The sequence below is a fragment of the Anastrepha obliqua genome, chromosome 3 (assembly GCF_027943255.1).
Source record: "Anastrepha obliqua isolate idAnaObli1 chromosome 3, idAnaObli1_1.0, whole genome shotgun sequence".
NCBI classification, from domain to species: Eukaryota; Metazoa; Arthropoda; class Insecta; order Diptera; family Tephritidae; genus Anastrepha; species Anastrepha obliqua.
The window spans coordinates 66687931-66713035 of NC_072894.1; the positions used below are offsets into that span (position 1 = coordinate 66687931).

At 35.3% G+C, this 25105-nt stretch overlaps 1 protein-coding gene across 2 annotated transcripts in view; it reads left to right on the plus strand.

The window, feature by feature from the left end:
• The window catches only part of LOC129241694 (terpene synthase-like), a 33506-nt gene extending 16415 nt beyond the window's left edge, over window positions 1–17091 (plus strand). The window contains exons 3-7 of one of the 2 annotated variants that reach the window (XM_054878164.1): window positions 7729–7837; window positions 10849–11109; window positions 11174–11276; window positions 11345–11472; window positions 15547–17091. In XM_054878164.1, coding sequence (XP_054734139.1) covers window positions 7729–7837; window positions 10849–11109; window positions 11174–11276; window positions 11345–11472; window positions 15547–15672 — 727 coding nt within the window. In that variant the 3' untranslated portion in view covers window positions 15673–17091. Of the gene's footprint in view, window positions 1–7692; window positions 7838–10848; window positions 11110–11173; window positions 11277–11344; window positions 11473–15546 lie in introns of both variants that reach the window. The other variant, XM_054878163.1, reaches the window with a different exon arrangement.
• Window positions 17092–25105: the final 8014 nt, after the last annotated feature.

The following is a 25105-nucleotide window of genomic DNA, read 5'->3' on the forward strand; positions in this document are numbered from 1 at the left end:
TGTCCGTTAGGTGTCCATGCGGTGAGGTTTGGGATTGCGTCAAGCCCGTTTTGCAGAAGCTGTCTGGAGAACGAGGTGGAATCATCTCAGCACCTTCTTCTCAGCTGCCCAGCTCTTGTCAGGGAACAGTGTAGAGGTCTGGACTCTCACTTTTTCGCTACACCGGCAGGTATAGTGAGTTTAAATATCACACACTTCGTGAAATTCATAATTAACTTGAAGCGGTTAATACGTAACTCGCCACTGTTGGTCGTCATCCTCGAACCCAAGCTCCTTCTTCCTTTTTCTGCCACTTCTCCGTTTCGTCCCCTCACCCTGTATGGTATCACAACGGACAAATTTTAAATTTTTGTCCTAGTGAGCCCCTCGCAAGGACAGCCATTTAACCTAACCAACAGTACTTGGTTCAAATGATAGCCATTTGTAGCTTTTTTTAATTACCCACAGACAAAATCATTAACCCAGCACAGTGCAGTGCAGTTGTTCAATGCTTCCACTTGTAAAATATTTGCAAAAAATGTTTAGCTGCAAGCAGCGAATATCTTAACATTCTTCCTCACGGTGGGCATCGAAACCAGTGTTCCTTTGTTCTTATCCCATTTCCTATACCGGGGATATAAATACCTTTTAGTCTGCTTCGTTTTGCTATCGCAAAGAAGGAATTTTCTATGCGTTTTTCATCCGCGTAATTTTCTTCGTGATTAAATCTCGATGGTCACACAGCTATTTTCTGAACAGTTGCCAACATAAAAAAGGGCGTTGAATTCAAAATAGACGATTTCAAGGCCAAATACCCCTAAGTTCAGAGCAAATATATGTTCGATAAATAAGAGATTTCGAATTCAAGTTAACTAACTGGCCTCAATGTTATATGACTACAGTTTACTTGTCAATGCAGCGGAAATCTCACAATTAACATAATCTGTTAAATTACATACCTTTAACATTTTGTTTCATTGGTAGCAGTTTCTACACTTCTAAATATCTACTTTTATAAGCATGCTGTTACAGGTTTGCAACTGTGCTAAAGGTGACTTTGCTATATGTATATATGCATGTAGCTAAACCAAACTCTGCAGTTCGTTTTGCATTTTGCGTTCCATTGGTATGAAAGCAGTCCCCTTGATTAGCTGGTATGTAACTAGTCCTCTGGAGAAATTATCTAAAGTTTTACTAAGTCGTATCAACATCTCAATGTGTGAGTTTCATAATAGCAATAGTATGACGCTTACGGTTGTCGTAATGAATGAGAAATAGTTGTTGCAAAAAACACCCAAAGAAGATGTACATAAGTGTGAATTTTTGCATTTTTTGCGCTCAGACGCTTTGATAGCGCTTACAATAATAACTTGGCATTGAGCAAACGCAAGTACTACATACGTACTATGGCAGGATGAAAATAGTTAAGTCCTTTATGACGTTTTTTTTATCTGTTTTGCCAGATTGTGCATTGGATAGTAGCTTGGATATTTAGAGGAGCGTAGTATCTGTGAGATTTTGTTTGAAAACCGTATTATATTCTGCTGCTGCGCCATTTGTATTTACACATTACCTTCTTATATCCGCGCGCACTTGTACAAACGGGTATTACAATTTTTCTTCACCTACGCTTATATCTGATATAGCACATAGGAATCGAGATAAACATATATGAACATATAAGTATTTACAAAGATACACAAAGCAAAGCCTTATAAAATAAGAAAATAAAAAACCTTACATTATCTGAAGTCCGATTTAATGAAAAATCAATGCAGTTGGCTTACATGTTACTCTTTATTCAAGGCAGTTTGGTATTAAAAATAAAAAATAAATATTATTGAGATTGAATAAAACCACACCTACTTTTTTATATACTAAGACTATATAAAGCGTTTTTCAGTAAGAGCGCTTCAACTTTTTTTTTGAATAAAACACAAACGGTTTGACTTTTTTACTAATTTTTTTTTTTAATATCGAGTTTGAACATATACATTTAAGTATGAAATTCGATTTCTTTTGCATGACCACCGCGTGCACGTTTTACGAAGTCCAATCGTTGAACCCAATTTTCGCCCACTCTTTTGCATAAATCGGCCGAAATTCCAGCAATTTCGCGTTCAATATTGGCTCTGAGCTCACAAATCGTCGCCGGTTGTTACTGTAGACCAATGACTTCACATAACCCCAAAGAAAATAGTCTAGAGGCGTCAAATCACACAAGCGCGGCGGCCATTCGACCGATCCATTTCTGGAAATAATGCGCTCATCGAACTTACTCTTCAACAAATCAATTGTAGCGTGTGCTGTGTGGCTTGTGGCCCCGTCCTGTTGAAACCACATGTCCTCTAAGTCCATACCATTCAATTGCGGCCAAAAATAATCGTTTATCATGTCGCGGTATCGATTTCCATTCACAGTAACGTGGGCCAATTACGCCGCCGGCATGTAAACCGCACCAAACAGTGATTTTTTCGGGATGCAACGGTGCCTCATGAATCACGTGTGGATTACTTTCTGCCCTGTAACGCATATTTTGCTTGTTGACGAAGATGATTTTTTGGAAAAAATGCTCTTAAAGTAGCAGCAACAGAACGATTATTTTCATAAAAAATTTGCACGATTTGCAATCGTTGCTCAAGTGTGTAGCGATCCATGATGAAATGTATACTAATGAAGTTTACAAATGACAAGCGAAAAATAAAAAATATTGCGTCGTTCGCCCTCCCTATCAGAAAAAAGTTGAAGCGCACCTATTGAAAAACGCCTTATAACTTCCATTGCCTGTGGGTTTGTTTGATTACAAAAATTAATAGCCACCCCAAATTAAATTGCTTACTAAAGTTCGGTTCGGACCAAATTTAGCACTTCCTTACTTGCTTCTGTGTAAATAATGAATGTCGTTTGCAATTGTGCATCACTCTTAATTCATGCTTCTATTGTCAGTGTTTATATATTTTTTCTTTGAGTTATAAATTCACATGAACAATGCGGCAATATGATTTCTTTTAATTACTTAAGTAGCTGCATCAATTATTTTATGCTACATTTCAGTTGGCGCATTATTGTGTTGTCCGTTTTTTTTAAATTCTTTGTTGTCGGTATATTGAGTGAGTGTTTGGCTTTGTTCTAATTTTTGGCATGACTATGATTATAAATAATAAAACTTAAAGTATTAAGTATAGTATATAGCAACTAATTCATGAATATTTAAGCTGTATTTAAGAAAAATTCGTTTAGTTGGTAACACTGAATAATTTGATTGCCAGATGATTTGGCGCAACTTCGCTATATGTCCATTCTAGTTTAACTGCATGGAGTCACAGCATACACGAAGTAAATATGGAGCGAAGAATACACGAAGTTCCGGAAGAAGAGTTGGTAAAAATTCCACCGCTAGCAAGAGATTCAGTGTGTTAAATTTTACAGTTTTCGGTGCAGCTTCAAGCTGTACAAATATTTAATGATTGTCAATTAGCATACGGAGAAAATATTCCATTGCTTGTGATCGCCTTGAAGTGGCTCTGTAAATTACGGACCGAAAATGTTTCAATGAAGAACGAGTATTGTAAGGGTCACCCAAAACGTGCTGCTAATTTCGTAAATGTGGTTCTGACGACGAACGAAGTTTAGAGAATACCATTCAATCACGAGCTTCAAATACTGTTCAATTACCCGGATATTGTGATGACAATAAAGCTTAACCGTCTACGGTGGGCTAGTTACATTATAAGGACAGACGCAATATACCCGCCAAAGAAAATTCTACTGTTTACTTGCAGAAGAAATAGAAGCAAAGGAAGACCAAAACTGCGATGGTTGGATGGCGTAGATCGGGACGTTGAGCTATTTGCTATAAGTTGTTGGAGAACTCAAGCGAGGAACAAATTGAACTGGAGATAAATGTTTCAATAAGTCAAAATTCGGCCCGTGTTGTTGAGATAACAATGATGATGATGATGGTTCTGATGAAGATCCTACGTTTGCCTAGGAAATATGTAATTGCTAAGGAATTGGGATTAAATGTCAATGTTTTATTGTAAACATTTAAGGATTCTTTTGGGCACACGGGTTTTAACGGATGTCCAATATATTCTTCAAAATTTTAAAAATGAAGAGCTCAGCACCTTTAATACAACTATAACAGTTTGTGAAGCTATGTAGGTTCTTCAAGTATGAGCCAGAAAGCAAGCAACAGTTGTGGTGGTACGAGTATAGACCACAAAAGGCGATAATCAGCAAGAATAATGATATCGATTTATATTACCAGAAAAGATTGTCGGTTGTCCTCTGACATAAATAACTGTATATACGGTAATTGGTAAAAGAAGTGTTTCGAAAAAAAAGTATCGAATAATTTTTGAGAAACCATGGGAAAACATAATCTGCGCTGCTACTTTTTGCATCACATAATGCTCCAGTTCACACTGCTGTAAAAGCGATCAACTTTATTGCGCTTTCACCGATTATTGAAAGGGCACCCTATTCCCGGTGTGATTTGTGGTTGATGTCACAAAAAAGCAAGACCAAAAAAAAGAGGTTTTTGTCAATAGCAAGGAGTTATGTAATGCAGTTAATGTTGAAGTTGCAAAATAAAATACTTTTCGAGGAAATTAATCGGAAGAATATTGAAAAATTTAAAAACGATGATAACACTGGTTTACAGCCAAAATGCACCAGAGACGCCGTTATGAAATTCCTATGTAAAATCACCGTCTGATTCCGAAAATCAAGGTTATTTTTTATTCTATGGTAACGTTTTTGAGATATTTACGAATTACCGTTATTTCAAAAAAACAAAAAATTGGGCCCACTTAATCATATACATATATCTCGAAAACGAATTGAGCGATTCCAAAACCGTTTAAAGCTTTTAAAAGGTAATACAATTTCCTATAAACTGTGTGTAAAACACTTTTTGCTAGGCCCTGCAGATTCAAAGATAACGAACTATCATAACGGATTTTTTAAATTTTTTTAGTAAAAATATAAAAAAATTTGTACTTTGAGAGAAAGGATCTCGAAAACTTTTTACTTTTTCGTGTATTTTTTGTTTCCACTTTAAGCTCTGTTTTATTACAAAAAAAATAAACTTTGATTAAACAAAATCGATGAACTAATACAAAAGTTACAAGCATTCAAGTAAATATATCCATATGATTCTGTCATATGTACATATGATTCTTAAACTATCTATTTAGGCGACATATGAAATTTATTACACCAATGAAGAGGAGGGAACCAACTTTCCATTCAACGGACTGCTATATTTGTACTACAAAAGTATTTGGGGTTGGAAAGTCAAGAAAAGTAACCTATGCGAGAGTATCTACAGTGTCATTACCAGAACTAAATTCAACGGAAGCTACATTGCCAGAATCAAATTTAACTTTAGTTTCGGCTCCAGTTTCATTGTCAACAGCAGTATCTGATTACGCGGCATCATGTTGTACTGAATTGCAAACGGAAAACGAAAGAAACCCTTTGTCACAAGCACAACTCAATGATTGGATAAGGGATTTGGAATTGTCAAAAGAAAAGGCCGAACTACACGCCTCTCGTATGCAACAATTTAAATTTGTTTCATCCGATGTTAAGGTAACATATTATATGACTCGTCACGAACAATTCTCCCAGTTCTATACGAAGAAGGACAGTGTTTGTTATTGCAAAAACATTTCTGGTCTATTTAAACAGTTTGGTGAACCATATGATTCAAAAGAGTGGCGATTGTTCATAGACGGCAATTAATTAAGTTTAAAGGCCTTATTATTGCATATTGGCAACCAAAAGCCATCTATCCCGATCGCGCATGCAGTAAATACGAAGGAAACATATGAGACAATGCAAAAATTGCTTGAATTAATTAAATACGAAGAACATGATTGGAAAATATGTGCCGATCTAAAAGTCGTTGGAAAGCTATGTGGTATACAACCTGGATACACAAAATACTGTTGCTTTCTATGCAAATGGGATAGCCGAGCACGTCAAGACCACTACATCATAAAGGATTGGCCAGAACAAATCGCGTTTCAAGTTGGGGTGGATAACATAAAATACTCATACTCCGCTCCACATCAAGCTCGACCTTATCAAAAACTTTGTCAAGGCTTTGGACAAAGAAGGCGAAGCTTTTCATTATTTGAAAACAATCTTTCCACAGATTTCAGAAGCAAAAATAAAGGAAGGGATTTTTGTGAGGCCGCAAATAAGAAAAATAACGGACAATACCCATTTCAAAGAACTATTGTCACCAGTGGAGGCAGCGGCGTGGGACTCTTTTGAAAAGGTCGTTACTTCTTTTTTAGGCAAACACAAAAGTCCTTCGAGCTGATAGAGAACGATTTAATCAAAAACAATGCGGAAATGGGTAAATAAAAAACACATATAAGACCGTTATATATATATATATATATATATATATGTATATAAGACCGTTTTCTCAGTTAACTTTAAAACTAAACAAAAAATTTGAAAGCAAATTTTTAAATTTACATGAGAATATATAGCCCTTAATCTGAATTTATTGCCCTGCTCCGAACAAACAAGAACAAATTTTTCTGAATTGGAAGATTAACCCAGCCTAAGAAAATTATATGCTAATGTGTCACTTATGTATTTATCTAATTCCTTTTTTAATTTTCTTTCAGGAGTAAATATGTCTTTAAAAATTCATTTTATGCACTCCCATTTAAATTTTTTCCCGCAAAATCTTGGCGACGAAAGTGACGAGCATGGCGAAAGGTTTCACCAGCAAATGAAAATGATTGAAAGTCGGTATCAAGGATTCTGGGATGTCGCTATGATGGGTGACTACTGTTGGTTTCTCATAAGAGAAACCGATCCTTATATAAATAAACGTCAAAACAAGACACATAACTTTTTCAATTATAAAATAAGATCATAGAGTTAAGACAGAATACATACAGTACATATGCTATTATTTGTAGGATACTTAAGTTTTACTATATGGATATATTTACTTGAATGCTTGTAACTTTTGTATTAGTTCATCGATTTTGTTTAATCAAAGTTTATTTTTTTTGTAATAAAACAGAGCTTAAAGTGGAAACAAAAAATACACGAAAAAGTAAAAAGTTTTCGAGATCCTTTCTCTCAAAGTACAAATTTTTTTATATTTTTACTAAAAAAATTTAAAAAATCCGTTATGATAGTTCGTTATCTTTGAATCTGCAGGGCCTAGCAAAAAGTGTTTTACACACAGTTTATAGGAAATTGTATTACCTTTTAAAAGCTTTAAACGGTTTTGGAATCGCTCAATTCGTTTTCGAGATATATATGATTAAGTGGGCCCAATTTTTTGTTTTTTTGAAATAACGGTAATTCGTAAATATCTCAAAAACGTTACCATAGAATAAAAAATAACCTTGATTTTCGGAATAAGACGGTGATTTTACATAGGAATTTCATAACGGCGTCTCTGGTGCAGAAAAAAAGTTGAAATTTGTGATCCAGTGTAATTAATGACATAAAATTAAAATTATTTTATACTTTTTCTCAACGAACTTTTGCTAGCGCCTTCGTACTTACCTAAACATACCTACTTATGCATGCATATTCAATACTAACTATAAGTAACTAATTTTTAGAATTTTATGCGCGCTTCCTTTTTAACTTCAATATTAATTCACTCAAGCATTGAATGCCATTGAATGTTGTTCGTCACGCGTACTTATTTAATTTTTACAGAATTGATGATATTGAAGACAATTCAATACTTCGCAGAGGTGTTCCCGTAGCGCATTCAATATACGGCGTGGCCAGCACAATGAACGCTGCGAATTATGTGCTCTTCCTTTCACTGGAAAAGGTGCAACAGCTGGGTCACCCTGAGGTATATTAAATAAATTATATGCCATAATTCCAGACACATCCATTTGTATGTATTCGTATAAATCTCTATAGTTCCTACTGTCTGCTGATAGAATGTCGAAATAAGTAGATCACTTTGATCAAAAAGTTGCCGGAATATATAAGAAAATATAAGAAAATTCAGAACACAAGTTTATTTCTCAAAAGTGATGATATCGCCTTCCAAGTACTCCCCATCAACTGTAACGCAGTTATGTTAGTGTTTGATCCAGCTCTCGAAACATTTATGGAACTCTGTTTTCGGTATTGCCATCAGAGCCGTCTTCGATTTTTCCGGATTTTTCCACTTTTTTTCAACTGTTAAAACGTCTTCCTGCTAGTGGTTTATTGTTTCGATCAAATAGAGAAAAATCAAAAGAAGCTATATCAGGTGATTTCGATAGCTGTTGGAGGGTATTCGATTCGTTCTTTGCCTAAAGTTCACGGGTAATGATGGAAATGTGCGACGGGCGTTATCACAGTGCAAAATCCATGAGGTTTTTTCCCACAAGCCTTTTCTTTTCTTTACTTCACTTTAACGTCTCATAACGCACAAGTAATAGTCCTTATTAACTGTCTGACCTTCTGGCAAAAATTCGTGGTGTACAATACCGTTATAATCCATAAAAACCCTGTTTTTTTTTGGTCTTGATTCATTCGGTGCTCTCCACTCACTCGCCTGATGTCTTTATTGTGTGTCTGACTCATAAACATACATCTCGTCTCCAGTAATGATCTATTTCATGAATGTTTGGTCGGATTCAGCCTTGGAAATCAAATCTTTGTCGATATCTACGCGGTCCCATTAATATATGAAATTCATGGTCCAACTTTGCAGCAAACACAAATCATTATTTACAATGTGCTGAACGGATCCATAAGTAATGTTCAAGCCCTCTGCCAGCTCTTTGGTCGATAATTTGCAATTATTGATCTACTTTTTTTTGTCTTATTGATGTTTTCATCAGTTTTCCATGTCGACGGTCTGCTACTACGTTCGTCATTTCCGGTGGATTCACGATCTTTTCTGAAGCGTTCTTGCCACTCGGAAACGGGTGTTTTCTTTAAAGTATTGTATCATTACCGAAACACTTCGGAACATTTCTAGGGTTTTTGCACAAGTGAATCCATTTTTAACACAAAATTTAGTGCAAACTCGTTATTGCAAATTCAAAGTCGGTTTTAAAACTATAAAATATAATATTATATTATACAACAACCCGTGCAGAGGTAAATTTACTCAAGACGACGTAACTTTTACAAATGTCAAACAATGGCTATCAAATTTTGATAGGAATGTTATTAACAGATGTGGCAACCAACAAAAAAAAAAACAGATCTCAAATCACTTAGAGCGTCACCAGGCGGTTGTTCCGATAACTTTTTGATCAACGTGGGATTTAAACTATAAATAGTGCGAAGCCTTTTTGTTTGCTTCTGTTGTAAACTTTTTTAAACCAAATACTGGTCTATGTGAGACGGGGCATTTATCAGTCACGTTAACTTTTTTTAAATAATAATTGTGTGAATTTTGCAATTTTAGAATTTTATCGATTATTCCATAAGTGTATAACTTTTGAGTTTTTTGCGCGAAAAGCACATTTTGTAAGCCTATAAAGCTATTCAGAGGATGCAAGGTCAACCAGAGTAATATTACACACATCCTCCTTCCTTCATAATGGAACACTTTGCTTCTGTTTGTTGATTTATGCTAGCATCTCTAATTGCATTGTTTATTTCACTCTCATTAATTGTTGGTTTCGTGTGCCGTCAATCCTGGATTTCCTGTCTTTTGAGCGGGTTTCAGCTTTTTTCGCCCGTGGTATTTTTTTTTTAATGAATTCGATTCACTTTTCGCTGCCAATAATTGCTCGCTTTAAAAATATTCGATTTTTTTCGTTTCGGCAGCTTTCTTTTCCACAAAGTCAGTTCCTTTAAATTTTTCACAGTTAATTTCACATAGTACAAAATTATTAAGTGATGGACGTTTAGTTTTCTAGCAATGTAATGAGAACTTGTGCATGTACAGGTCTTCTTTAATTTAACCCATGATTTAATTCACTTTCCAGTGATTGATCAAAAAGAACGAAAGTTTGTAAACTATTTTATTGCTGGTTGCTTAGGAACCACACTTAAACCCGAATATATCAAACAATATTGGTTAAAAGCCTGTACCATATTGCTTCTATTTTGAAATAAATAAAAAAACTGTAACGGCAGTCTTCCCTATCTTTCACTGGTAGGATCATTATACTTTCCTCTACGAAATCAACGATCATTTTATTTACAACCTTTACGAAGTTCAAGTTGGTTTTGGGCATTCACCTTTACAATAATGTGTTTCTGCTCCTAATTATGGATCATAACATAATGTTCAGCAAATAATTTCTGTTGGGTTGTTGTAAGAACCACTCCAGTAGACATTCGCTGGTGGCTGAGACGCCTCCTAGACACCTCCTTGAGCTAAACTACGAGGTCGCTAGTCTATCGATAGGCATTCAATGACATTCCTCGAGAGTCATTTGAACTCTCTTCATAAACTCTTGCCTCATGAATACGCTTTGACCGACCAGCCCTACAAAATATCACTTTTCAAATGCGCTATAGTGTTACCAGGTGCGTTCTGGCTTAAAACCTTACAACGGTAATTTGTGAGGCAAATTGTTAAGTCTCCTAATATTTGTGAAAATAATTGTCATTTACATTTCCGAGACATTAAAAATTACGCTTAACGTAAAGTGTTTCTGGGTGCCTTTGCCCTTTACTCCTACTTTTCTTAAATTTCACAAATAAGATACATATTTATAGTTTAAAACATGTACTGGTGGACTCAAAAAGCAGTCATTAGCCAAAATAGTGTCCAATGATCATTAATACATACTTCTGCATAGCAACTAGTGACTACTAGTGCCTGTTGTCGGAAGAGTTTATTTCGATTATCTTTCCAATTTTCCTCTTTCTCATTACGAACTACTAAACTAACCACATCCGTAGGCCACCAACGTATATACGGAACAGCTGCTCGAACTGCATCGTGGACAGGGTATGGAAATTTATTGGCGCGATAGTTTTACTTGCCCTTCGGAATCGGATTATAAGCTAATGACTATACGGAAGACTGGTGGTTTGTTCATGCTAGCCATACGTTTAATGCAGCTATTTAGTGAGAATAAAGAGGATTTCACCAAGCTTACTGCCATACTGGGATTGTACTTTCAAATTCGCGATGATTACTGTAATCTGAGCTTGAAAGAGGTAAGCATGAAAAATATGTACAATTTCAGTTTTATCATATTTTTTTTTGTTTTTTACAATTTAGTATACGCAGAATAAAAGCTTCGCTGAGGACTTGACGGAGGGAAAATTTGGCTTTCCCGTTATACACGCAGTACGCTCGCAGAAGCATGATAAGCAGGTTTTGCGTAAGTATTTTTTTGGAATGTAGTTTAATGTTATTTTTTATACTGGAAAATAATATTCTTTTTATCAGATATTCTGCGCCAACGCACCCACGATATCGAAGTTAAGAAATATTGCATTAATTTGCTGGAAAAGCTAGGCAGCTTTCAGTATACACGAGAAGTATTGGAATCACTCGATAAAGAAGCAAGAGCAGAGGTAATACATTCCATTAAGTAACATAAGGCCTCTTCTTTTCGTCAAGCTTTAGCAAGTGGCGAATAGATGAAGCAACTGGTATAAAAAAACATATCATGGCACCGCTGGCATACATAGTACTGCCTAAAATTATTTTTTTTTTGAGATATAACCATAATCGCTAGTGGCGAAAGCTGCTCGATAACTTTGTTGTTGCTTTCTCATACAAATTCTTCGTCAAGTGTGCCGAGCAGCGAGATAGCGAGAAGAGAAGTGTCGAATAGTAGGGGCCTATTGCCTTTGTCAGTGCTATCTTCAGGGCTGCTCTAGTACGCTCGCGAAAATTTCTATAAAGAAATATACAAATTGTAGAAATTCTTAAATTAAAATTCGGAAGGTTATGTTATACACAAGGTGAAGTCCAAAATAAACAAGACTGGCGTCATAAAAATGTGTTTGATGGCTCCACCTTTTTAATGCGTTAGTGCGTTGGAAGTTACATTCCTAGCTCACTTCCAATGAAAACTTGGTGACATTTGGTTCAGTGGAAGCGAAGTTATTACAAAAATGAGTTTCGAACAAAGAGCTAATATCAAATTCTGTTTTAAAATCGGTAAAATGTTTACCGACACATTTTAATTGATGAAACAAGTTTATGGCCATGATTGTCTCTCTCGTGCCAAAGTTCACGAGTGGTTTACACGTTTTAGAGATGGTTGTGAGGACTTAAATGACAATGAACATTTCGTAAATTCAGTAATCACCAAAAACTCCATCGAAATCGTTCGTAAATTTATCAAAAATGAACCGAAATCAAGGTTGAAATTCCTGGAATCGGAATTGAATATCTCCAAAATATCGATTTATCGCATTTTAACTGATCATTTGAGTTTACGAAAGGTCTGTGCGCGTTTCTTTCCGCACAAGTTGATTAAGGACCAAAAATTTACTCAGAATTCAACATTCGAAAGACCTCATTAAAGAGACGAGAAAATATGAGAACTTCCTTTACAATTGGTGATGAAACGTGGTGTTTCCAACATGAACCTGAAACTAGGGGTTAAAGTGCCGAATGGAAGGCCCCAGACGAGCTACCACCCAAAAAATCGAGTTTGGAGAAGTCAAAAATCGATGCTCATTTGGTTTAACAATTCCAAGGGAATTGTCCACAAGGAGTTCCTACCAACGGGCCAAACGGTCAATGCAATTTTCTATCTTGGCATTTTGAAGCGTTTGTTGCATCGCATTCGTCGAACTCGCCCTGAATACCGCGAAGGAGGAAGCTGGCGCTTATTGTATGATAATGCACGATCTCATCGATCCACTCTTGTTTGATTTTTGGTCTAGATCGTATTTGCCTGATATGGCTCCCTGTGATTTCTATCTATTCGGAATATTTCATTTGGCCAAGAAAGGAAAATGTTTTGCGTCCGTAGAGGCCACCTAAAAGGCTTGTACCGACATCTTGAAAGACATTCCGGTCAATGACCTGAAACACTCTTATGAAAAGCTTTTAGATCGCTTAAAACTGCGTATCGAGGCCAGAGGGAACTATTTTGAATAAATAAAGTTGAAGTTATTAGAACTAAGCTCCCGTCGTTTCTATTTTAGCTCAGTCTTTTTTATTATGGACTTCACCTTGTATTTAATTAAACTATTTTTTCAGTTTTTGTATCAAAAGAAAAACCTAATATTCTAAATCAATCTTTATTAAAGCTTCAGCTGTGAATGTGAGCTGATTTAAATGATCATCATTATCATGTATAGCACTACATTTCGGTGTGAGCCTTAGCTTCCTGCACAATTTTTCTGGATCCATTGCTATACTACGGTAGTTAGTTGCTCCTACGCTTCTTAGATCATCTAATCATCTTTTCCGCGGTCGTTCTCTTCGTGCTCTCGTTCTATGCATGCGTGCACACGAGGTATTCTTTCATCTCGCATTTTGCAAACGTGTTCTAGCCATTGAATGCGCTGCGATTTAACAAAACGCACGAAGTTTTTCACCTTGTAGGAATTCCTCCTGCTCGTTTTATATCTGAAGCGATAGAGATCATTTTCTTCTTGCACTGGACCCAGTACTGGACTCTCTTTTCAGTATTCTCCTTTCCAATATGCTTAATTGTGTAATTGTAACTGCTTTCAGTGTCCACGTTTCACATCCATATGTTGACACTGGTTGAATCAGTGTTTTATATATTTTCATTTTCGTTCTTCTACTCAAGAGCTTGATTTTTTATAGTTTAACGTAGGCAAAATATGTTATGCTCTGTTTGCAGCCTGCGAAAGAGAAGCAGTCCTAGATATTTAATTTCATCGACCTTTTCAAATTTATGATCACCAATTGTAAGGTCTGGCGCTTTTCTCAACGTGTTAAGTCTTGTGAAGTATTTCGTTTTGCTTTAATCGATCTTCAATCCAAAGAATTTTGCTTTTATTTGGAGTGCTTGGAATACTTCGTATTACTTCGTATTACCCGCGAGGATGACCAGGTCATCATCAAAGCCACATACTGGGGAAGTTTTAGTGAATATATTATAGTTTCTGATCAATCAACATCTTTAATTACGTAATCTAGGATCGGATTGAACAGAAGCGTAGATAACGCGGGTCCTTACTTTACTCTTGTTTCAACTCTAAGTAAATCAGACGCTTTGTCTTGTAAGAACACTTTGGAATAGGTCTCACCGAGGGTTAGACTTACTAGCGAAGCCAATTTTTTCGGTATTCCGTATTCAATTTCGGCTCTTTCAATACTATCGAACGCTTTCAGAAAATCTGAGGGCAAGCAGGTTGATTTTATACTCATGAAACTTTTCAGCAAATTGGCAAACTACAAAGCTTTGATTAGTCGTCGACCTTCCACTCCTAAAACCACATTGGTACTCGCCTAATATTTGTTCAGCGTATCCATTCAATTTCTGGTGTAGATTTTATATGCACGCTGTACTTGATGTGATGATGATTTAATTGTTGCATTAAGGGTTAGGTTAGGTTGACCTGGCTGGCTGAAAGCGCTCGCTGTTGACGGTGACCGCCTCACCAACGTCGTTTTCAAAAAAGAACGGACCAATGACGCCGCCGGCCCAAAATCCACACCAAACGGTAACTTTTTGAGGATGCATTATCACCTGGTGAACCTCGTGTGGATTGGTGTCGTCCCATATACGGCAATTTTGTTTGTTAACACAGCCATTTATCCAAAAATGCGCCTCGTCACTAAAAATGATTTTTCGCCGAAAACTGGGGTTCTCTTCCAAACGATTCGAAGCCCAGTCAGCGATCAAACGAAGTTGTCTATGGTCATCAATTTTGAGTTCCTGGGTCAGTTGGATCTTGTACGGGTGTAGGCCCAAGTCCCGACACAAGATTCGCCAAGTTGAAGACTGCCTTGGGTACACTTTCACGGACCGCGGCAATGTTCTCGGCTGATCTTGCGTTCCTTGAACGTACGGGTGTTGGCTGATTGTTTACTGACCCGATCGTCTCAAATTTGGCCACCAAACGTTGAAGAGTCGACTTTGAAGGGCCACCACGTCTACCGAAAAATGGGCACAATGCGCGCAACGTTTGCGTTAATGAACACTCATTTTGATAATAAAGTTTTATCATTTGAACGTGCTGTTCAATCGTGTAACTTGCCATGATGATTTGGCATTAACAATTGAATAATAAACAAAAGATTTGACAGATGTCACCAAAACAAAATGGCTGCCACAGGGCACCAAAATCGACCAGCGCCAATTGAAAAACCCTTTAGTAGGCTTCTTGTAATAAGTCTGCGTCTTTTGGGAATCTAAGTAAGCTCTGAAGCGCCAACCCCGAGAGACATTCCAATCTCTATTGTTGTAGAGCTCCTAAGCATTTCATTCGGGTTCTAGCAAATGCAGGGCAAGATCATAAAATGTGTTCAAGAGTTTCCCTCTTTTCTATTTAGTTCATTGTAAAATCTGCAGCTATCATTGCATTAAAACTCGGGCATATAATGATTGACAGGTAGAAAGTGATAAGTGGATTTATAGTTTTGCTAAGAGTGCGCCAAAATATTTTTTTTATAAAAATGTATTACCGACTTAATTACACTCCCGCTTACAGGTTGCTCGTTTGGGTGGCAATCCATACATGGATGTTTTACTCAACAAGTTGCTGTCATGGAAAGCTAATGATAATCACGTTAATCATAATGATGTCGCTTCACCGAGCAACCACAACAGTAATTAACAACCAAAGAGGCAAAAGAGGGAACTTTGAATTAATACAATTGATTCGTCAGCCTCTTTTGCTGCTAAGAGTGATTTGAAAATGATAGAACTTTTTTTGCAAAAACTAAATATTTTTTAAACTATTCTACAAGCGCTTATTAACGTGTGAATCTTACATTTTGTTACATATTAAATTACTATATACACATAAAATGAGAATGAAAAGTACGTAAAATGCACTCAAGCGCCTAGAATATATATTTACAAAATTACTCGTATATACAAATATACATACGTCAAATGCTCGAGTCAACATACCGCATGGTCCATGTAAATGAATAAGAAGGAAAATTGATTGATTTTGAGAAGATAAAGTTTTTTTTTGGAATAATTTACTAAAACTAAACAAAATGGAATTATTTTTGAAATTGATCCTTTTTTGGTTATTTGTAAGATATAATGATTTCCCTTATTGGTAGCCTATAGTGTTAAGTTCTGAGCCAAACATAAGCTTTAAGTTATGGATAAAAAATATGTACGATTCGGGTATTCCGGTGGTTGACTTGAAGTATACATTTATAAACATAAATTAGCACTTTTTTTCGCTGTGTAAAAAAAGTTATTAACACATTTAAATAAGCAATTTGATTCGATATTGATATCTTGTGGTAATATTTAATGGTACTTGTTAATATCGTGATGATTATAAGCAAAATAATTCCAATTTTCACTTAAGAATGCGTGTACTTATTATTCTAAATCGATGTTTTGTATTATGATTAAGCAATGTTTTAAAACAACTTTTCAAAAGAAATGTTATTAAAAATTTTAATATCACTTGTCATAAATTCGCACGTTTATGAAAAATATATTGTTATCGCAGCAATAATCGTGTTAGAAATACCAACATACATACATTCATACATATAACATACACACTTACTCAATCACACGTACACTATTGGCTATGCCTGAAGCATACAAAATATACCATATTTAGTTTCCGGTAAAAATATTGTATATTTATTTCGCTTCAGTCATTTCTTGACTACTATTTATACTATTTAATTTATTTTTTGTATAAAATATTTAGTTAATGATTTCATGAGATTTTGTAGACTTCAGGCAACCCATCACAACATCAGTTACAATTGAAGTCTTGCGAAAAATGTTTGTAAAATGTATAAGAAGTATTTTAAATAACAAAAACAAATTTGTATGTATTCGCAATATTAAAAAAAAATATATATATGGATGCACGGCTGGAGAATGTTAACTTTTTTCAAATGAAATGCACTGCGGTTTATTGCACATTGCACCACCTAAAGTATATAAGTATACACAGATATATATTAATTATTACATAAATATATTTTTATTCATATAAGTATTAAATACTTGCTACAAAGAATTTATGAAATAAAAATTTAAATAAATAAATAAATAAATAAAAGCGAATAAAGGAGTGTCAATTTAATTTTAATGACGAGGCTTTCACAAATTCTTCTTAGATTTTAAGCACGAAATTCTAAAAAATTCTAAATTTTTTTACATACTTAAAAAGGTTACACTTCCGTAACTTGTTTTTTAGTTTCCGTAACTTCGTGTCAAGGCGGCCGCCGTAGCCGAATGGGTTGGTGCGAGATTACCATTCGGAACTCACAGAGGGAACGTTGGTTCGAGTTCCGTTGAAGCAGCAAAATTAAGAAAAACATTTTTCTAATAGCGGTCGCCCAACAACCAAAAATGGTGTACGCGCCAATTATATACATATATAGGGTGATCAATCATGAGGTGCTTTTTTCAATAGTTAAAAAAAAACAAAAATGTAAATTATGTTCAAAACCTTTATTTATCATTTGAAAGGACATTCTTTGACATTTACTTTTTGAATATGACTTCATTCAAATGTTGGCCGCAACTACGCTTAAGGTGGTCCATTCTGAAGGTCCAATTTTCAATCACTCGTTCGAGCATTTCGACTGGTATGTCGTAATGTTAGCTTCCAGAGCTTCAATCGTAGCTGGTTTATCAGCATAGACCTTGGACTTCACGAATGCCGAAAGAAAAAAGTCCAAAGGTGTGATATCACAAGATCTTGGTGGCCAACTCAGAGGTCCTAAACGTGAAATCAGCTGCTCTCCGAAATGACTTCTCAATAAAGTCATTGTTTCACGAGCTGTATGGCAACAGAACGCTGATTTTCATAATACAGTTGAACAATTTGTAGACGTTGTTGCGGTGTGAGTCTTTCCATGATGAAATACCAAACGCTGTTCAACAAATCCACGATGACAGTTTGCCACAACTCGCGCGCGATCTGTAAAAAAAACGCAAATGAAAAAAACTCCTCTTAATTGATCACCCTATATATATATATATACATATATATAACTTCGTGTCAAAATTTTAAGCCAATCAGACGAAAATTGAGGGAGTTACAGAGCTTTGACTGAAATAATTCAGCTAGAGCAACTATGTTAAATACTGGTGATGCTATAGGCTAATTTGTCCTATTTTTATTTTAAACCCAGTTTTGCGTTTTTTGGTATTATAAAAAGGTTAACGCTTCCGTAACTTCGTGTGAAAATTCCAAGCAAATCAGAGGAAAATTCAGGGAGTTATAGAACTTATATCTGAGGATTTCTGATCAAACTTTCTTGGCTTGTTTTCGCTTGTAGAATAGAATAATCTGATTTAGAGTGACTTAATGGTATTTATGTAACTGAACTTTTGTTAATATGAATTCTTAAGCTATTCTATTTTTCGATTCAGGTAGGTAGGTAGGTTAGGTTAGATGGCAAGATTACCCCAGGTACGCTACAAGTAGCACTTACGTGCCGTTTTGATACCTTAAAGTGGACCACTACCTGCGAAAAAATTTAGGGAAGAGAAAACCGTCTATAGAGAAAAGGGATCTAGGCTGGAAAATTTCTTTAAGCCATCCCGAAAGGGCACGTTAAGGAATCTCAAGCGCCTAGCCGCCAGAGCCGGACATTTGCAAAGAAAGTGCTCAACAGTCTCTTTCTCTGCAGGATACCCGCAGCTTTTGCAATAGAGGTTGTACGGAATTCCAAGCTTCTCCGCATGTGTATAGATCACCCAGTGACCAGTGAGCACCGCAATGAGTTTGGAAATTGAATGGCGGCGGATTCCCATCACCTTAAGCGTTCTATATCGTATTGAGGCCATAGTGTTTTCGAAATAACACACGATGAGACAGACCTCCATCTATCTTGCGCTTTTTTTAGAAAGTAATTGTTTACTTTCCCTTTAACAGCGGACAAGGGGACACCAATGTCAGAGAAAGGGACAGCTGAAACCGGTTCTGTCGACCCTTTCCCGATTCAGGTCAAAACACATACAGTTCTTCTATCTTTTTAACTGGTTCTCGCATTTCTTTCGCAAGTTGAATCGATTATTTTCGTTCTGGCGACTCGCAATTTCGGTCAACATTTTTTATAGGTATCGAAAGGGAATATTGCATTAAATAGCATCAATTTTCGCGTTGCTTTCGCAAGTCGAATTTATTTTGTTCGTTATGGCGGCTCGGAATTTCTGCCAAAATTTTTACATCGGTATCGAAATGAAAAATTGCATTAAGTTCCATCAATTTTCGAATAGAAACTGAAAAGTTGGTAAATTGTTTTTATATACTTATAAAATTGTATATATAAAGGGTAGTTAAATTTCAAGGGCCGATGCTGAATGTGAACCACACCTAAACGTCAACGACACCGTTGGACTTCTTTCTTTAGGGCTATTTGAAAGAAAAGGTGTACGTCGATAAGCCAGCAACAATTTTAGAGTTAAAGGATGAGATAATTCGGCACGTTAACGGCATAGAACCTCAATTATGTCTCAGCGTCATCGAAAATTTGGACTATCGGATGGAGGTGTGCCACCGAGGCCGCGTCGGCAATTTGGCCGATATTTTGTTCCAGACGTAATTGAGCCACACCAATATTATCATTATAAAGAGAAATTACAATAATTTCATAAAAAAATTGTATTTTATTCAAAATCAACACCGGCTCTTAAAACTTAACCACCCTTTATTTTTTGTGTTTTTGTGATTTATCAGAGTTTGCGCGTCTAATATATAGAAATACCCGAATTTTTAACCGCAGCTAGTTAGCAATTTGGGTGATTTTAATTTTCAGGCTAATTTTTGAATGTCGTTAAATAATCTGCTTCACTATAAAAAATGCCAATAAATAAGAGCATACGCTTTTCATGTATTTTGTATTACTTATGTATTTAAAATATTCAATTACGTTTTGTATATCTAATTTCTAGCTACTATGTACCGCACTGAGCATACACATTTTTAGTACATATATTTTTTAATACACTTACTTGAAACAATTTTTTTTAATTATAAATTATAATTTTGCACACATTTATATATTTATATATAACTATAAAAACAACAAAAAAATAAACATAAATAATTTTTAATTACTGCAAACATTGTGCTTTGATCAATTAAGAATTTACTCTTAATTTAGTTGCATAATTTAAAGCGAATTTCATTTTGTATTTTATTTATATGCTACAAGTACAAAAATGCTTACTTTCGTTTATTTTATATTTTTAAGTCCATTTCAGGTTCTTCTAGGACTGTACGCTTTGCGAACATCTCTCGTTTTTATATGCTAAGCTTTAAATACGTGTTTATATTTTAGTAAGGTATGCCTTAGTATATAGTTTTTTCAGATAAACTTGTATGCTGTTGCTTTAGAAGCCTTTATAATTAAATTGTTTTTATTGTGGATAGCACACACATACATATATGCACATAAATTAGATAACATTAATATTATCTATTGGTATACACTTACACAAAAATTTGAGAATACATAATTTACAAATAAATATGTAATATCGTAGCGCAGCAAAGATATATTCATACACACGAATGTTCCTATGTATGCATGCATACATATCAAAGTTACAAACAGTACAACTTTGGCAGAACTAACTGTTTCAAACTATGTAATTCCAACGAAAATTTATTGTATAGTAGTTCACGTATAAAAACATACACTTGCGTGGATCCTCGACAAAACATAAAAAGTATTTTTTGCTACAATCTGATACTTATTTTAGGTAAACCAATCTAAGTCAATTTCCGCTGTGGTATCATTAGTCCACAGATCTGTACGCAGCAGCAAAGTGGTCAAGTACATGCAGGGCATAGAAAATATTATACAAATTTTTTAACCAGTTAACTGTGTTGGACGAGCATACTCGTCATGGAAAGGTGGCAAAATTGTTTGTCATGGCGAGTATACTTGTATTTAAATAAAAAAATGAAACATATTCGGAAATTTCCAGATGCAGAATAATTTGAAACCAGGCCGCAATAAAACAAAAAAATTAAAAATATGATAAATGTGTTCTAAACTCATGCGTTCCCACATACAACGGCAGAAACAGCGTATAACTTCGCATACCGAATAAGCGATTGATTATACTATATCAGCGATTCATTGATATTTGGTGAACAGTTATTAGGTCTGTTCATGAGCAAATGTAATGGTTTATATCAATTACAAATTACCAAGTTTTAGTGTCCATGTACCCAAAAAACTTGGAAAGTAGGGGAAAGTGAGAGAGCAAAATGACATTTCATTTCGAGGAAAAGTTGCAAGTTTTTACTGGATACATTTTTACTTGTAAGATTTTGCAAGTGAGTCAGCTGATGATCGCAAAGAAAAAATAAACCCGAATTAAAATTTGCGAATTGCAATTGCTAATGGAATCTTCTTTATCTGACAACGATGATGAAATGGTACAAATTATTGACAACGAAATGAAATTATGTGATTCCGCAGCTCGTTATTGTGCATTTTATTTGCTTAATTTTTTTATTTAATACGAGGCAGATCAAGTGAAAGTTTTTTTAATTTTTGTGATTTTTTCTGCCAACAGCTGTTCGTAAAACTTGCAAATTGTTACGGGTCTTGCGTTTATGTACTTTTTTTTAATAATTTCCCCTTTTAGAGAGAATTCTCGGAAATTAAGTTACTGGATAATTTTTACGTGAACAGACCTGTTATCAAGTGAGTACAAAGTGTACCAAAAAAGTGAGTATCAATGTTCAGTGATCCACGTGCCAGTGGTACCCATCAACTGAATGCAGCGCAATTCACGTAAATATTATAAAGTTTTCCAGAAAATATCTGTAAATTACTATTTTTTTAGTTTTAATTTTTTTATTCTCAAAATGAGCAATTCCGACAGCGAAGAAGACGTAATTCATTCGCTACAATGCAGAGAAGTCGTTTACAAGCATTTTCATCATCCTCTGAAAACATTGCTGATGAAGAGAGCGATCCTGAAATTCTAATGGATTCTGATATAATGACAATGAGAACAACGACGATGGTGAGATGGACGATATCAGAGGAGGAAATATAAAGCCGTTTGAACTTTGAAGTTTTGGTTAATTAATATAAGTGAGATAAATAAATATTAGTAGTTAAATTGGCAATTTTATAAAATAAATCCATCTGAGTCATGCACTTCTTCTCGACTATACTCGTCATCGTTCGATTTTCGGTTACAATTAACTGGTTAAATACGTTCATAAATATGCACATACCTACAATAAGCGAAATAGCCATATGGGACACTGATCAATGTTTTTTCTTGTAATAATATTATATATTCAGATATTAAATCTTTTTACCTTTCAGCACAAGGGAAGAAAAGAAAAACAGGAAAAAAGCATGTTAAAGTATTTATTTCAGCCTTTTATTGTAAAAATTTAATAATTTTTACGCCCATGCAAATTTGGAAATCAGGAAATAGGTATATGGAATAAACCTAATATTAAACCAAAGAAAATAATAAGTCTTAAGAAAACAATATTTAATGAATTTTATATTCTCTGTTTTTTGTAACTGATACTAGTCGTCGAGGCATTGCATTTACGGGTGAGACTGAAGGACACACGAACCATCTTGATTTCACTATAAATCTGCCTATGCCGTCTATTTGCTTTTCTGCAATTTCGTTCAAATTAACCATCGAGAATTCTCCCAGCATTCTATATCATAGAGCAGTTAGACTTGGGTACTCACACAGACAGTAAAAGACTGTTTTTTTAGATCCTTCTTTACTGCAGGCTTTACGTCTATGTTGTATGGTCACCATATCTTTCTGGCATGTTCTCTTAAAGGCCAGTGGCCGGTTACTGTTGACGTAATTCTGAATATGTTTGTTCGTGGTTTATTTAATAACTCGTATATTCTGCGCAACGTTTGTTTAGTTATTTTGCAGGTATCCGGGTTAGTCCTTCTGTCTACGGACTGCTTCTGGAATAGCGAGAAGATCTCCCTTTTGCGCAATCCCTGGGGGAAGCCTATTTCTACCTCTTCGGATTCGTTATAGGATGCCCCCTATCTTGCCAGTTCATCAACTTTTTCATTTCCTTCTATGTTCCTATGGCCAGGAGCCCAAATAAGAGTGATGTCTGTCTTGAGCGCTAAAGTTCCTCTTCGCATTGCCTGACGAATTTTGAATTGGTTGTAGGTAACTTTAAAGCTAAGATGGCTGCTGGGCTATCTGAAAAATACATACTTCCGATAGCTGTTGTGAAATGTTTTTAATTATGCCGCAAGCTTCCCTTATGCCGAGAAAAAATACTTGGAAGTTTTCAGGTCTTTCGAAAATATATCTGCGCCGACGTCGCAGTCTTGGATCCGTCAGTGTAAAGGGCAGTTGTATTCTCTTTGGCTATTGAGCTCAAATCCCATTCCTTTCGCGTGGGGAACTTTACATTAAACTCTATTCTGAAGCCTAGGTAGTAAAATCTGATGAGTTTCTAGTAAGCTTTTGGCTGTCTAAGATAACACTATGACCAAGCATCCTAGTATTTCAAAAACTACCTTAGTTTGTTCTGAGGGCAGTATTCGTTGCTGTTAGCCGTAGTTGTAAGTCCATTGGTAACCGGTAGAGCATGAAATTCAGTGCCTCTGCTGGAACGATCTCATAGCTCCAGAGCAGCTCCATTGGATTTCGATCTGGACTAACTGCGAGCCACTTTAGTGCAGGAATATTTTTCGATGCGAAAAACGCCTTTGAACCCCTACGCTGTGGATTGGAGTACTGTCATGTTTATAGGTTCAAGGCTTAAAGTGAAATTCTTCGGTAAAAGTTCTACGTAATTTTCTGCGTTCATCTGAGGTGAGATTAAACAAATAGGGGAAGTGCCATGCTAGCTAAAACTACCCAGGTCATAAGAGAGCCATCATAGAAGTTTCGGGAGTGACGCGTTTGTCGTAGCTCGCGAATATCTCTCCAATACTTCTGGCAACCATGAGGCCCATTGACACTATTTTTTTTTTATTGCTAAAAATTATGGCTCCCCATTCATCGTCACAGAAGCTACGATTAAAGGCGAATTCAAGTCGAGTTCTTTGTAAGCTGTGGTTTAGCCAGTCTATTTTGATATTTTAAACTCGAATCTTCACTGAAAACTGGATGTATTCTTTCTTTCTATTCTTTTAGTAACATGGCTTTAATTTCCTTAGGTTTGGCGTTTTCATTGCCAGTCAACCGTCTCATCTCTCTCTTACACCTGTCGTCAGTCTTAGGCTATGAACCAGTTCTTTTGATTTTTCCATATCCATCTGGATTTTTGAAAAAGTTGTGGATGATATTTTTATTTCGATTTACTTTGAGCGCTATTTTGTGAATTTCAAAAAACTCAAATTTCAAGCAACGCTCAAACGTGACGGGACTTGAGGCAAAAGACAAAATAATTATAAAAAAGAACTGCTAGTTTGTGCAAACATTTTTATATATTATAAGGTAATTCAAGAAAATATTATGCAGCTATTTCAGAAGAATAATGAAATTCGTTTGTCCCATATAGCTATTTCGCTCACTGCACATTTAGCTCCCCTTTCCTGCTACGATGAAATAATTTTTTAGTTTTAGTTTTATATTATGTCTTTTTTTTACAACAAATCTTGGTTCAGTCATTCCGGCGTATAAAACTAACCGTCGTGGGAATGTTTTTACTTTCTGTAATTTATACTACTTAGAAAACTGCTTTTTTTTTTGATCAATTTTAAATTCGTTTCATTTAATTTCATACAGCAATATGTTTCTCGTATACATTTTCATAGACATAAGAATATTTTAATTGTAAATTTTTTAAGAGCACATATCCGATTATATTCATGTATATAAGGTTATAGCTATTTTTAGTTGAACACATAACATTTGCCTAAAAATTGCTGTTGATTAACTTTTTATTATATAACATTGCAAATATGCACGTTTCTATGATTTAATGAGCTTAATGTTCCACATCACCAATTAATTTAGTATTGCATATATACATTTTTGAATTAAAATACTATCGAATTATTTAGTTAAATTTCAAGCCCATAAATGAAAGGAGACTGTAAATGATGGACATTTTAGTTATTAAC